Raw genomic sequence first — 15,856 nt, 5'->3', positions numbered from 1 at the left:
ATGTAAAAAAGTCTGCAAATAAAATTATTTATATGGGACTTTAATTTTGCTTTCAGCTCCAGTAAGGTACCTGTAGCTTTAGTATTATATATATGTAGACACTTAGTTTAGTTATGCATATACTCTATTTATCTTGTAGCTCTAGTTCCTTAGCAATCATATGGCATCCTGCGTGGGTGACCACCATTGTATCACAGTCTTTTCATTCTGTTTCAGGATAGAAAACAACCAAAACAATAAAATAGCATGTTATAGACAAAGAAGGAGGCCCGAGAGATTAATTGGAATATTTTAATGTGTATTTGTTCTTTCACACAAATCCTGCAAAAACTAAAACTGCTTTTGATGGACATTCCAGGCTAATGTGTCCACGGCTTAACCTTGTGCTAGTACCATAGTTGGTGGAAATTCAATTTTCTCACTTCCTTGGACACATTGCTCCTTCCGCTACCCAATGCAATGCCTTCCCTGAACTGACAGTATGTCTTTCTGGTTATGCATGTATGCTTTTTCACATACAGGGGACAATGAGCAGAGACACACACATTAATTAGCATTAATATTAAAATCATTTACAGATCGTCTTTTTATGACATAATCTATCAAGCAAGTTCAAGTTGTCTGAAATTACCATGAGATGATTGTGTAGATGATGATTATATCAGTGTCTATTTTATTTTAGCTACCAATATGCCTAATTATAACCAATCTATTATGTTTATAGCTATTATTTCTCAGTTTTACAGATGTTATGAATACTTTACTATATTAGAATTTTCTTTCTTTTGTGCATTTCAAAAAAGGATGACATTAGAGAAAACAAAGGAAAAGCAGGTGCATGTTCGTTAAATGTAGTCTGCATTATCTTATAGTATTGAGGAGACTAATGCAATCTTTGTAAAGTACAAACCTTGACATTTTAGGGACTTTATGGTAGTTAGACTTGTGTTCCTGTATATCTGTGTGTGAATCAATGTTTTCTTTGGAAAACAGAAAAAAGAAAAAAAAAACTTTAATATTTCACAATTTTCTGTTTTATAGCAAATGAAGATCCGTACAATAACTGGAGACACGTATTGTACGAAGTCTGGAAAGAAATTTTATGGACAGTCACTAGAGAAATTTCTGTTGATTGACTGTGAACATGTCATTGCTGGTTCCTACAGGTAATCCTATATCAGATTTTTTGTAAATGATACTCTAACTCCTAAAAAATCTAAGACCCCGATTCAAGAAGATGTTTCAGCCACAATTCTGCCATAGAACACCATCAAATGTTTCATAGATGAGCAAAAGTTTTGCAACTTTTCACATTTTCATGCAAGTTTTGACCAAAGTGGGCAGAGATGGGGCAGAACAAGACATGGCAAAACTCGCCCGACAAATTCATAAAAAGTCGTGACATACCTTATGCTAGAAATGACACTCCACTTTCTGACTGGCATAATGTGGTGGAGGTGTACACCAGTTACATGATGCACCTGATCCATTAAGTGGCAAGTGCCTCTTGAAGAATTAGGTGCATCTTAGTCTAGCATTAATACTGATGTGCATAAAGTCATTTTAAATAAATTGTGCCCCAGCACTCTAGCTGCAGGTCTAGGTCTCTTCAACCAGACCTTGGTTTTGTGGTCTTATATTTTGGTCAATTGTTACATTGCTGGATTGGAAATGTACCTCATTGTTGGAGCTCATCGATACAGCATAGCCATGTGCTTAGACCATGCAAGGTAGTAAATGGAGTTTCCATGCATCTGACTTGTAGGCAGGTATTTTGAGTCAAGCCTCTTTGAGGCACAGCATCATTACCGCATGAAAAAATTATTCTAGGGAAGAAAACCTTCTTAATGCATGATGTGATGTGCCACTATTGCATGTAGTAAAGGGCTGTCATCAGGATTTAACCATTCAAACTATTTTTATGCTCATGTAGCTCTTTCAAAGACAAGTCTAGCAATACCTGTACATGACCAGTCCGTTCCTCCCTTACTGAGTAATCAGCATTTGAACTGACATGTAAGTGAGGCTGAAGAACTATTTGAAGATCTGAAGCTTGTGTAACTCCAACCCAACTCACCATCCATCACCACTTCCCCCATCTTAACTGAGGAATCCTTTAACAGAAGCCACACAGCATAAAGGCTTTCAGTCAAGCAAGAAGGAGAATTGGGTGGGAAATAGAGCTGGAGTGATAGAGGCTTCAGATCTACAAATAGTTCTTCAGTCTCATTTGCATATCAATTCAAACTCTAATTTCTCAGCAATGAAGAAACGGACTGGTCAAGTATAGGTATTCCTGGAATTATCTTTTAAAGAGCTACATGCTCATACATAGTTTGGGGCGTGAAATCCTACTGACAGATTCCCTTTAAGGACCACCAAAACATGAAGCCATGATACAACAGTATGCATAAATCCTGCAAGTGATTGAATATTGCTGATACATAATTGTTATTGTTACATCAATCAAAACTACTAGCTTTCAAGAAGCCTAATGGAAAAGTCTGGCTGGTATAGAATTTTTTTAAGCTCGCTCACACTGTCGCATATTCTCTCATGCGAATGAATCTGGTTGATTATGCTAATGACGGCTCAAACTTTGTTAGAGTTTGATCCAAGTGTCATCTTACTGTGATCTGATTTGCAGCACAGGTGCGGAGAAGTTAATTCCTCCATCCTCTCCATTGTCTCTGTGCGTGTGTAAAGGTCGGCCAGGGCCGTAGTCGTGGCTGAGCTACTCGGGCTTTGCATGCCCTGGCCTCCCTCTACATAAAAATCATGTCCCTTTGACAGCTCACCTGCTGCTCCATTCTCTGCACTGGCAAAACTCCAGTCAGACTGCTACAGTCCCTTTGGGATTAACTGAGACACAGTCCAAGGATAAGTTCAAGCACAACAGTTACTTTCGCTTCTTTGCAGGTCTTCCAGTTCCATTACAATAGTTACATCAGGTTTTACAGTGTACATCATTTCAGTTTTCCCTTTTATCCTTTCCTCCACACACGACTCGAGCCCGGGTCCTACCATCTCATACAGCATTTCAGCATCCTCTCTGTCCAGATTCCTTGCCTTACGTGTGGGTTCCTCAGCAGCCGTTTTGCCCCAGCTCCGAGGGCATTAGCCCACACAATCATCTGCCACATGGCGAGCGACCTGCCTGTCTTTCCTGCCATGTCTACTGGTAAATAAAGCTTTCATCCAGAAGCTGCTGATGCTTGCATGGCTTTGACCAAGCTAATAATGGGGGGGCTGGATGGCTGGGCAATATGATTAAACACCAGCGTTGCAAGGTATCTATCTTGTTTCTGAGCACTTAAGTCCTTCTGAGCTTTATGGGTGCCCAGGCCCCTTCTGGCTGAAAACATGAAGAACCCTTCCTCTAACCCAAGGGACCCTAAACCGAGACATGCTTAGGTGGGAGGTTTAGGACTAGTGATGAGAAAATATACTTGTTACTCGAGATTTTCCAAGCACACTCGGGTGACCTCTGAGTATTTTTTAGTGCTCGGAGATTTAGCTTTCATCGCCGCAGCTGAATGATTTACATCTGTTAGCCAGCATAATTACATGTGGGGGTTGCCTGGTTGCTAGGGAATCCCCACATGTAATCAAGCTGGCTAAGAGATGTAAATCATTCAGCTGAGGTGAGGAAAACTAAATCTCCGAGCACTAAAAAATACTCGGAGGTCACCCGAGCGTGCTCGGGAAATCTCGAGCAGGGCTGCCACTAGAAATTTCGGGGCCCCATACTGGCAAAATTTTCGGGGCCCCCTTGAGACTCCACCCAGGCTCCACCCCAGCCCCGCCTCCACGCTCCACCCCTCAAACTGTCCACAGTCCCACCGCTCTCTCTTGGAAAATCTCCACTTCTCACCTATTACACATTGACAGTTCCCATCACCAGATCACACATATAGCCGGCAGCTTTTGTTTTGGCCAAAAGATTTTTTAAGCCACCACCATAACACGGTAGACACATTTGGCCGGGCCCTACTCTACTGTAACCTACTAAATATTTGTTAAAATATGCAATACAATTTAGGTATATTTTTAATTATTTTTCAATTTTTAAAATGACCAATAATATCACATACAAGGAACAAATACAACACCATGACCAGACCACATATTACCACCAGTGACCGAATAATATCACATACAAGGAACAAATACCACCGCACCATGACCAGACCACATATTACCACCACAAAGTGACCGAATAATATCACATACAAGGAACACATACCACCACACCATGACCAGACCACATATTACCACCACATAGTGACCAAATAATAGCATATACAAGGAACAAATACCACCACACCATATCAAGACCACATATTAACACCACATAGTGACTGAATACAATACTGATCAGTAATAAAAAAAAACACAATACTAATATCACCATAAGTGCCATTATACACAGGAGATGTGTACTTAGTATGCAGTGTCTGTGTACAGGTTATACAGTGATAACCGGTGACATTATACACAGGACCTCTGTATATAGTATACAGTGTATAGTGTCAGTGTATAGGTAACACACTGACTCACCAGTGACGTCTCTAGGTGAAGTCCTTCTTTCATCCAGCACAGACCGCCATCACTTCATCCAGCCAGGACTTGTCTCTGCAGGAAATAACACAGTTATCTCAAGCTCCGCTTGCAGAACACATTACTTAATTTTTTCCAACTTCTACATTACACCACATGAAGAAAAAGAGGCAACATAGTGTCACTCTACACAGTAACAGGACCGCCCCCCCATTTAAAACAGTGTCCTCAAAAAATAAAATAAATACATCACTGCAGTAATAATATCCCTTAATTAGCCCCTATGGTAATAATAATATCCCCCACCCTGGCCCCGTGTGTCTTATTCCTGGCTTCAGCCATATGTTCACCCATCCTGCCCTCATGAGTATCCATCCTGCCCCATATGATCTCCCCATCCTGCCCCATCTGTCTCCATCGTATCCATCCTGTCCCATGATCCTGCATGATCTGTCTCCAACCCTGCTCCATCTGTCTCCAATCATGCCCCCATGTCTTTCATCCTGCACCGTGTCTCCAATCATACCATGTATCTCCATTCTGCCCCATGTCTCCATTCTGCCCCGTGTCTCCAATCATGCCCGTATCTCCATTCTGCCCCCTATGGCTCCAATAGTGCCCCCATGTCTCCAATCTTGCCCCCTGTGTCTCCAGTCATACCCTGTATCTCCATTCTGCCCTGGTGTCCAGCATTCTGTCCCTGTGTCCAGCATTCTGCCCCTGTATCCAGCATTCTGCCCGTGTCCAGCATTCTGCCCCCGTGTCCAGCATTCTTGTTGTGAATTCCGCTCTTTGGCTCCCTCCGGTGGTTGTAAGTGGCACTTTTGTGAGTTCTGCTCTTGGGCTCCCTCCGGTGGATTTAAGTGGAACTTCTGCTTCTTGGATTTAGCATTCAGCAGCTGCTTCCACTGATCGTCTATTCTGGCTCGGCTATTTATCCTGGCTCTGTCCTTCAGCCTGTGCCAGTTGTCAATGGTTCTTGGTTGGATTTACATCTCTCTTGGATTTCCCTGATATTCTGTCCAGTTCACCAAAGATAAGTCCTTGCTTTGTTCTTTTGCAGTTCACTTGTTGTGGACTTAATCGTTCAGCACATTCTATGTTTTTTCTAGTCAAGCTTGTCAGTATGTTTTGTTCAGTTAAGCTGGAAGCTCTGGAAAGCAGATTTACCCTCCGCACCTTTAGTCAGGTGTGGAGATTTTTGTAAACTCTGTGGTGGATTTTTCTAGTTTTTAATACTGACCGCACAGTATTCTGTCCTGTACTATCTGTCTAGCTAGATTGGCCTCCTTTGCTACATCCTGGTTTCATTCTGTGTATGTCATTTCCCTCTCCACTCACAGTTAATATTTGTGGGGGGCTGTCTGTCCTTTGGGAATTTTCTCTGAGGCAAGATAGCTTTCCTGTTTCTATCTTTAGGGGTAGTTAGTCCTCCGGCTGTGACGAGGTGTCTAGGGAGTGACAGGAACATCCCACGGCTACTTCTAGTGTTGTATTAAGCTCAGGAACTGCGGTCAGTACAGGTACCACCTCCTCCAGAGCACGTCCCATGTTGCTCCTAAACCACCAGTTTTAACAGTACAACTGGCCAAAAATGAATTAAATGCATCTCAAAAGAAGGAAAAAAAGTTCTGAACCTTTTTTTTTTTTGCAGTCTGTTTTGTCTTTTTTTTTCCTCTTAATCTCTGGGTGGTTCAGGATTTTGGCGCTGGCATGGATGTTCAGGGTTTGTTTTCTCGTGTGAATCAACTTGCTGCAAGAGTACAGAGTATCCAAGATTATGTTGTCCAGACTCCGGCTTTAGAGCCTAAAATTCCTACTCCTGATTTGTTTTTTGGGGATAGATCCACGTTTTTGAACTTCAAAAATAACTGCAAATTGTTTTTTGCTTTGAAACCCCGTTCCTCTGGTGATCCCATTCAGCAGGTTAAGATCGTCATCTTTCTGCTGCGTGGTGACCCTCAGGACTGGGCATTCTCCCTTGAATCAGGGGATCCGGCATTGCTTAATGTTGACGCATTTTTTCAAGCACTCGGATTATTGTATGATGAACCTAATTCTGTGGATCATGCAGAAAAAACCTTGTTGGCCCTATGTCAGGGTCAGGAAGCGGCAGAATTATACTGCCAGAAATTTAGAAAATGGTCTGTGCTCACTAAATGGAATGAGGATGCTCTGGCAGCAATTTTCAGAAAGGGTCTTTCTGAAGCCCTTAAAGATGTTATGGTGGGGTTCCCCACGCCTGCTGGTTTGAGCGAATCTATGTCTCTAGCCATTCAGATTGATCGGCGCCTGCGCGAGCGCAAAGTTGTGCACCATATGGCAGTGTCCTCTGAGCAGAGTCCTGAGCCTATGCAATGTGATAGGATTTTGACTAGAGCAGAACAGCAGGGATTCAGACGTCAGAATAGGCTGTGTTTTTACTGTGGTGATTCTGCTCATGTTATTTCTGATTGCCCTAAGCGTACTAAGAGGGTCGCTAGGTCTGTTACCATCAGTACTGTACAGCCTAAATTTCTCTTATCTGTGACCCTGATTTGCTCATTATCGTCCTTTTCTGTCATGGCATTTGTGGATTCAGGCGCTGCCCTGAACTTAATGGACTTGGAATTCGCAAGGCGCTGCGGTTTTTCCTTGCAGCCTTTGCAGAGCCCTATTCCTTTGAGGGGCATTGATGCTACACCGTTGGCCAAGAATAAACCTCAGTATTGGACTCAGCTGACCATGTGCATGGCTCCAGCACATCAGGAAGATTGCCGTTTTCTGGTGTTGCATAACTTGCATGGTGTTGTTGTACTGGGTTTTCCATGGTTACAGGAACATAATCCGGTGCTGGATTGGAAATCTAGGTCTGTGACTAGTTGGGGTTGTCAAGGGGTACATTGTGACGTTCTTTTGATGTCAATTTCCTCTTCCCCCTCTTCTGAAGTCCCTGAGTTTTTGTCGGATTTCCAGGATGTATTTGATGAGCCCAAGTCCAGTTCCCTTCCTCCACATAGGGACTGTGATTGTGCTATTAACTTGATTCCTGGCTGTAAGTTCCCTAAGGGCCGACTTTTCAATCTGTCTGTGCCAGAGCATGCCGCCAAGCGGAGTTATGTCAAGGAGTCTTTGGAGAAGGGGCATATTCAGCCGTCTTCGTCACCATTGGGAGCGGGATTCTTTTTTGTTGCCAAGAAGGATGGCTCCTTGAGACCCTGCATTGATTATCGCCTTCTTAATAAGATCACGGTCAAATTCCAATACCCTTTACCTTTGCTTTCTGATTTGTTTGCTCGGATTAAGGGGGCTAGTTGGTTTACTAAGATTGACCTTCGAGGGGCATATAATCTTGTTCGTATTAAACAGGGTGACAAATGGAAAACTGCATTTAATACGCCCGAAGGCCATTTTGAATACCTTGTGATGCCTTTCGGGCTTTCTAATGCTCCTTCTGTATTTCAGTCCTTCATGCATGATATTTTCCGCAATTATCTTGATAAATTCATGATTGTGTATTTGGATGATATTTTTATTTTTTTCCGATGATTGGGAGTCTCATGTGAAGCAGGTCAGGATGGTATTCCAGATCCTTCATGATAATGCTTTATTTGTGAAGGGGTCTAAAGGTACCTTCACACTAAGCGACGCTGCAGCGATACAGACAACGATGCCGATCGCTGCAGCGTCGCTGTTTGGTCGCTGGAGAGCTGTCACACAGACAGCTCTCCAGCGACCAACGATGCCGAGGTCCCCGGGTAACCAGGGTAAACATCGGGTTGCTAGGTGCAGGGCCGCGCTTAGTAACCCGATGTTTACCCTGGTTACCAGTGTAAAATGTAAAAAAACAAACAGTACATACTCACCTTCGCGTCCCCCGGCATCCGCTTCCTGCACTGACTGTGAGTGCCGGCCCTAACAGCAGAGCGGTGACGTCACCGCTGTGCTGTGCTTTCACTTTACGGCCGGCGCTCAGTCAGTGCAGGAAGCGGACGACGGGGGACGCGAAGGTGAGTATGTACTGTTTGTTTTTTTACATTTTACACTGGTAACCAGGGTAAACATCGGGTTACTAAGCGCGGCCCTGCGCTTAGTAACCCGATATTTACCCTGGTTACCATTGTAAAACATCGCTGGTATTGTTGCTTTTGCTGTCAAACACAACGATACACGGCGATCTGACAACCAAATAAAGTTCTGAACTTTAACCACCGACCAGCGATATCACAGCTGGATCCTGATCGCTGATGCCTGTCAAACTCAACGATATCGCTATCCAGGACGCTGCAACGTCACGGATCGCTAGCGATATAGTTTAGTGCGAAGGTACCTTTAGTGCTTATTTGGAGTTCAGAAGATCTCTTTTTTGGGTTTTATTTTTTCTCCCTCGTCTATAGAAATGGATCCTGTTAAGGTCCAAGCCATTCATGACTGGATTCAACCCACATCGGTGAAGAGCCTTCAGACATTTTTGGGCTTTGCTAATTTTTATCGCCATTTCATTGCCAACTTTTCCAGTGTGGTTAAGCCCCTGACCGATTTGACGAAGAAAGGTGCTGATGTGACAAATTGGTCCTCTGCGGCTGTTGAGGCCTTTCAGGAGCTGAAACGCCGATTTACTTCTGCCCCTGTGTTGCGTCAGCCGGATGTTTCTCTTCCTTTTCAGGTTGAGGTTGACGCTTCTGAGATTGGGGCAGGGGCCGTTTTGTCTCAGAGGAATTCTGATGGTTCTTTGATGAAACCGTGTGCTTTTTTTTCCAGAAAATTTTCGCCTGCAGAGCGCAATTATGATGTTGGCAATCGGGAGTTGTTGGCTATGAAGTGGGCATTTGAGGAGTGGCGACATTGGCTTGAGGGAGCCAAGCACCGCGTTGTGGTCTTGACCGATCATAAGAATCTGATTTACCTTGAGTCGGCCAAGCGGCTGAACCCTAGACAGGCTCGATGGTCCCTGTTTTTCTCCCGTTTTGATTTTGTGGTCTCGTATCTTCCGGGATCTAAGAATGTTAAGGCTGATGCCCTCTCTAGGAGTTTTTGCCTGATTCTCCTGGAGTCCTTGAGCCGGTTGACATTCTTAAAGAAGGGGTGATTCTTTCTGCCATCTCCCCTGATTTGCGGCGGGTGCTTCAGGAATTTCAGGCTGATAAACCTGACCGCTGTCCTGTGGGGAAGCTGTTTGTTCCTGATAGATGGACTAGTAAGGTAATTTCTGAGGTTCATTGTTCAGTGTTGGCTGGTCATCCTGGGATTTTTGGTACCAGAGATTTGGTTGCTAGGTCCTTTTGGTGGCCTTCCTTGTCGCGGGATGTGCGTTCTTTTGTGCAGTCCTGTGGGACTTGTGCCCGGGCCAAGCCTTGCTGTTCCCGCGCTAGTGGGTTGCTTTTGCCTTTGCCGGTCCCTGAGAGGCCCTGGACGCATATTTCCATGGATTTTATTTCGGATCTTCCTGTTTCCCAGAAGATGTCTGTTATCTGGGTGGTTTGTGACCGGTTCTCTAAAATGGTCCATTTGGTACCTTTGCCTAAATTGCCTTCCTCCTCTGATTTGGTTCCATTGTTTTTTCAGCATGTGGTTCGTTTGCATGGCATTCCGGAGAATATTGTTTCTGACAGAGGTTCCCAGTTTGTTTCTAGGTTTTGGCGGGCCTTTTGTGCTAGGATGGGCATTGATTTGTCTTTTTCTTCGGCGTTCCATCCTCAGACTAATGGCCAAACTGAGCGAACTAATCAGACCTTGGAAACCTATTTGAGATGCTTTGTGTCTGCTGATCAGGATGATTGGGTGGCTTTCTTGCCGTTGGCCGAGTTTGTCCTTAATAATCGGGCTAGTTCGGCTACTTTGGTATCGCCTTTCTTTTGTAATTTTGGTTTTCATCCTCGTTTTTCTTCGGGGCAGGTTGAGCCTTCTGATTGTCCTGGTGTGGATTCTGTGGTGGACAGGTTACAGCAGATTTGGACTCATGTGGTAGACAATTTGACGTTGTCTCAGGAAAAGGCTCAACGTTTTGCTAACCGCCGTCGGTGTGTTGGTCCCCGGCTTCGGGTGGGGGATTTAGTCTGGTTATCTTCTCATCATGTTCCTATGAAGGTTTCTTCCCCTAAGTTCAAGCCTCGGTTTATTGGTCCTTATAAGATTTCTGAGATTATCAATCCGGTGTCTTTTCGTTTGTCCCTTACAGCCTCTTTTGCCATCCATAATGTTTTCCATAAATCCTTGTTGCGGAGATATGTGGTGCCCGTTGTTCCCTCGGTTCATCCTCCTGCCCAGGTGTTGGTTGAGGGGGAGTTGGAATATGTGGTGGAGAAAATTTTGGATTCTCGTTTTTCGAGGCGGAGGCTTCAGTATCTTGTCAAGTGGAAGGGTTATGGCCAGGAGGATAATTCTTGGGTTGTTGCCTCCGATGTCCATGCCGCCGATTTTGTTCGTGCCTTTCACTTGGCTCGTCCTGATCGGCCTGGGGGCTCTGGTGAGGGTTCGGTGACCCCTCCTCAAGGGGGGGTACTATTGTGAATTCCGCTCTTTGGCTCCCTCCGGTGGTTGTAAGTGGCACTTTTATAAGTTCTGCTCTTGGGCTCCCTCCGGTGGATTTAAGTGGAACTGCTGCTTCTTGGATTTAGCATTCAGCAGCTGCTTCCACTGATCGTCTATTCTGGCTCGGCTATTTATCCTGGCTCTGTCCTTCAGCCTGTGCCAGTTGTCAATGGTTCCTGGTTGGATTTACATCTCTCTTGGATTTCCCTGATATTCTGTCCAGTTCACCAAAGATAAGTCCTTGCTTTGTTCTTTTGCAGTTCACTTGTTGTGGACTTAATCGTTCAGCACATTCTATGTTTTTTCTAGTCCAGCTTGTCAGTATGTTTTGTTCAGTTAAGCTGGAAGCTCTGGAAAGCAGATTTACCCTCCGCACCTTTAGTCAGGTGTGGAGATTTTTGTAAACTCTGTGGTGGATTTTTCTAGTTTTTAATACTGACCGCACAGTATTCTGTCCTGTACTATCTGTCTAGCTAGATTGGCCTCCTTTGCTACATCCTGGTTTCATTCTGTTAATGTCATTTCCCTCTCCACTCACAGTTAATATTTGTGGGGGGCTGTCTGTCCTTTGGGAATTTTCTCTGAGGCAAGATAGCTTTCCTGTTTCTATCTTTAGGGGTAGTTAGTCCTCCGGCTGTGACGAGGTATCTAGGGAGTGACAGGAACATCCCACGGCTACTTCTAGTGTTGTGTTAAGCTCAGGAACTGCGGTCAGTACAGGTACCACCTCCTCCAGAGCACGTCCCATGTTGCTCCTAAACCACCAGTTCATAACACATTCTGCCCCCATGTCTCACAGTCTTTCCCCATGTCCAGCACAGCATCCCCTGTGGCCAGCATTCTGCCCCAGCATGTCCAGTATTCTGCCCCTGTGGCCAGCATCTCTGCCCCAGCGTGTCCATCATCTCTGCCCCAGCGTGTCCAGCATTCTGCCCCTGTGTCCAGCATCTCTGCCCCAGCGTGTCCAGCATTCTGCCCCAGCGTGTCCACCATCTCTGCCCCAGCGTGTCCAGCATTCTGCCCCTGTGTCCAGCATCTCTGCCCCAGCGTGTCCAGCATTCTGCCCCGGGGCCCCCTGGATCGCCGCTCTCCAAAAAAAAAAAAAACACGAGTTCTTACCTGGCCGTGCTCCTGCGGCGGGCAAAGCTCACTCCCTCCACGCAGGTGAAGCACGCACTGTGGCTCAACTCAGCTGCCAGCCTCCGACTGGCTGGCGGCTGTTAACTATTGACGTGCGGGCGCGGGCCCACACGTCAATAGCGTGCCGCAGCGCCTGCAGGGGGGGGCCGGTGAGCAGATGAGACGGGGCCCGATGCGGGCGCCCTCTGCCCACCGGGCCCCCTACGCCAGTCATGGCTGTAATGCCCTGATGGCGGCCCTGATCTCGAGTAACGAGTATATTCGCTCATCACTATTTAGGACGGCTAACCCGACCCCACTACACATGCAAGTGCAGTCCGATGTTTCCCTCACATCCATGGGTAAGCGTGATCTTATCGGACGCATTGGCAGGATGCTGTGATTGTTTTCACATGCCGAATCAACATGAGAGAAAAAAATCACAGATCTGCACTGCCGCTTAGTATAACATTGGGCCCATTGCTATTTGATAAAACATTGGATAGCTCTCAGCCGTGTTATACACCAGTGTGAGCATACCCTTTTCTTGAGATTTTGTGATTTAAAAAAAATGTTTTAAAAAATGTTTACTTGTTTGCCTAGCAAAACCTATTCTGACATTTATTGTCTTTCAGTTTCAGCTGGCTTTCGGGTCATGTCCACAGTAATATGGCAACCTACTTCAAAGGGAACATAGTGGAAGAGTTTGACAGAGAATTTCGATGTTTGTATGCAGATTCATTAGAAAATGACTACTTCTGTAATACGGAAAATGAAAACAACAAACCATTTGGGTCTACACCCACCAGGAGCAGATGGCAAGCTGTAGACATTCCTCTTCAATCACCTCTAGCTCTTGATCGCTTACACCAATCTGACAGTAACTCTAGCTCAGATAGCCAAAACAGTGTAAAGACACCACCCTTCATTAGTAACCAGGCAGTCACTGTGATACGCGAAGAAAAACCAGTGCTGTCAAGGTACTATCACAGAAACACAAACGACGAGAGAAATAAACAAAAAGTGGAATCACCGAAAGATCAGAGACGACCGTCAGTTCCTCACACAGAACAAAATAACCTCATGGCCATGCAACAAAAGGCATTTTCAAAATCTACCCCTGATCTGATCGACCCACCCTCTACTATTAGAGCCAAGCTTGAACATTTTCAGAACAAACTTCTACATCCACAAAACAAGATATCCCCAAGAATGAAAAGTGATGTGGCTATAAATAAAAAAAATAATTATGATAGCACTCCCACGAATAAGACTGCTTTAGCTGATATTAAAAGGGAGGATGCTAGCAAAGATTTTAAAAGGATGACCCTTGGACATAGCAAATTAGAACTTATTACACAAGTTAATAACAAATTACTAGAGAATAAGGTGTACAGTCGTTTTCAGGGTCAGCCTTAAGCAATGTGATGTAGTGGAAAGTACTTTAATTAACAAAAATGTCAAAATGTTACCCCTGCTTGGAAAGTCATGTGTGGGGTAATGTTGCTGTCCGACAAGATGGACTGTCTGTTCTAAGATCTATGAATTACATCCATGTCATATTCATCTCCTAACGGACTATTGATGTATTCTAAATTGTACAATATGTTCTGTTGGATTTATTGCTAAAATCCTACCAAACCAGTTTTGGAACATCATGCTTCGAAAATCCTGTTGTTTTTTTAAATGTCCATTTATCTCACGCCTTTGATCTTTTTGCGCATATATTTGTGCTTCCCCAGATGCTTTGTTACACTGTGCCTGATAAAGAGACCTAAATAGTCTTGAAAGCTTGCTTTGTAACATCACTTATTTTATTTTGTTAGCCATTAAAATATATTATAATTACAAGATTATTATTTTGTTTCTCCTACTGGGAGCAATCAATCTTTTTTCAACTGGCTAATACAGTATCAAAACCATATTTTTTACTTTCGAAAACCCTGCACACCCTATATGTGTTTCTAAAAATTCTTACTTAAAGCTATAGAGTGTGTCCTATATAGCAGGATGCTCACAACAAACTGAATAGTAAACAGTTTTGTTAACCCCTTTCTGCCATCCGATGTACTATTCCGTGACCTTGGCCTGTCTGACCATGGACGGAATAGTACGTCATCGCGATCGGCGCGCACATGGGGGGTGCGTGGCCGATCGCGGCTGAGTGTCAGCTGATTCTCACAGCTGACACCCGGCACTAGGTGCCAGGAGCTGTCACAGACCGCTCCCGGCACTTTAACCCCAGAATGCTGCAAACGAACTTGATCACAGCATTCCGGGAGCAGGCAGATGGCTGACAGCCCCTCTGCCTTTGGATCGGAGATGCCACAGGGTCCTAATTGCTGCCATGGTAACCAATGTCATCATGATGACATCCGGGTCACCATAGCTAAGAAACTTCTTGTCATGCGCAGTGCATGATCAGGAAGTCTCTCGGTGTCAGTGCACTGAGTGCAGCGCATACAGCTTCTATAATATGCAGATGCTGATTCATCTGCATGTTATAGAAGCAATCAGCCCGCAAAAAATGATTGTCCCATAGTGGGACAAATTAAGAAAGTCAGAAAAAAGTTTACAATTTTTCTAAATAATTGTAAAAATATTTTTTTTTAAAAAAATCAAAAATAATAATAAAAAAACAATATTTGTTCGATCACTAAATAAATATTTGAACGAAAAAAAATCTAAACAATAAAAGTACACATATTTGGTATTGCCGCATTGGCAATGGCCCGACCTATAAAACTTTACCACTAGTTAACCCCTTTAGTGAACATCATAAAAAAAGGCAAAAAACAATGCTTTATCTTCATACTGCATAACAAAAAGTGGAATAACCCGCAATCAATAAGACGGATATAAATAAACATGGAACCACTGAAAACGTAATTTTGTCTTGCAAAAAACAAGCCCCCATACAGCTCCATCAGCGTAAAAATAAAAAAGTTATAGCTCTTACTCCCAAAATTCAGAATAGAAAGCGATCAAAAAATGTCATATTCCCAAAAATGGTACGAATAAAAACGTCAACTCATCCCGCAAAAAACGAGACCTCACATGACTCTGTCGGCCAAAATATGAAAAAATTATAGCTCTCAAAATATGGTGATGCAAAAACTATTTTTTTCAATAAAATAACGTCTTTTAGTGTGTGATAGCAGCCAAACATAAAAACCTGCTATAAGGTCTCTTTCACACATCCTGATATTTCCGGTACCACAGATGTCAGTGTCCGTGTCTGTATTACTTGCGGCACACGTGTGGCATGCCTGCGCTGCATCAGTACCACAAGGATGGGTGCCAGGGAAGAAGCATTACAGTAAGCGCTGTTCCCCATCGGCGGGTGCTGAACATGGCTTTCATCATTCTCCCCTGCTCTGCCGGCGATCGGCACGAGCAAGGGAGAAAGATGAGAGTTACATTTAAGTAATAAAAGAGACTGTTACTCCGATCAGCCTACCCCTGCTGCTGCTAATAACAGTGGAAAACAAGAGAATCAGAACAGAATACATTGCTATATCATCTCAGATATAGTTACCTGCCTGAATTTCTAGGACTTGGGTAATACCCATATGGACACTCCTCATCAATAAGAAAGACAGAAAAAACTGGAGTAAAAATATCCCAGAAAAAAATGTACTAAAAAAGTTTTACTTTATTATATCAC

The 15,856-nt window shown here is 44.0% G+C and overlaps 1 protein-coding gene across 1 annotated transcript in view; it reads left to right on the top strand.

Annotated features, from left to right (window-relative positions):
- Positions 1 to 14,040, top strand: part of FAM83C (family with sequence similarity 83 member C) — a 65,882-nt gene extending 51,842 nt beyond the window's left edge. Inside the window, exons 3-4 of the mRNA XM_077252164.1 lie at positions 1,042 to 1,166; positions 12,825 to 14,040. Coding sequence (XP_077108279.1) covers positions 1,042 to 1,166; positions 12,825 to 13,608 — 909 coding nt within the window. The 3' untranslated portion in view covers positions 13,609 to 14,040. The remainder of the gene's footprint in view (positions 1 to 1,041; positions 1,167 to 12,824) is intronic.
- The last annotated feature ends 1,816 nt before the right edge of the window (positions 14,041 to 15,856 follow it).

This window comes from Ranitomeya variabilis, chromosome 4 (genome assembly GCF_051348905.1).
Source record: "Ranitomeya variabilis isolate aRanVar5 chromosome 4, aRanVar5.hap1, whole genome shotgun sequence".
Lineage (NCBI taxonomy): Eukaryota > Metazoa > Chordata > Amphibia > Anura > Dendrobatidae > Ranitomeya > Ranitomeya variabilis.
Note: the sequence above shows the minus strand (reverse complement) of the source record. Positions and strands in the feature narration are given on the sequence as shown.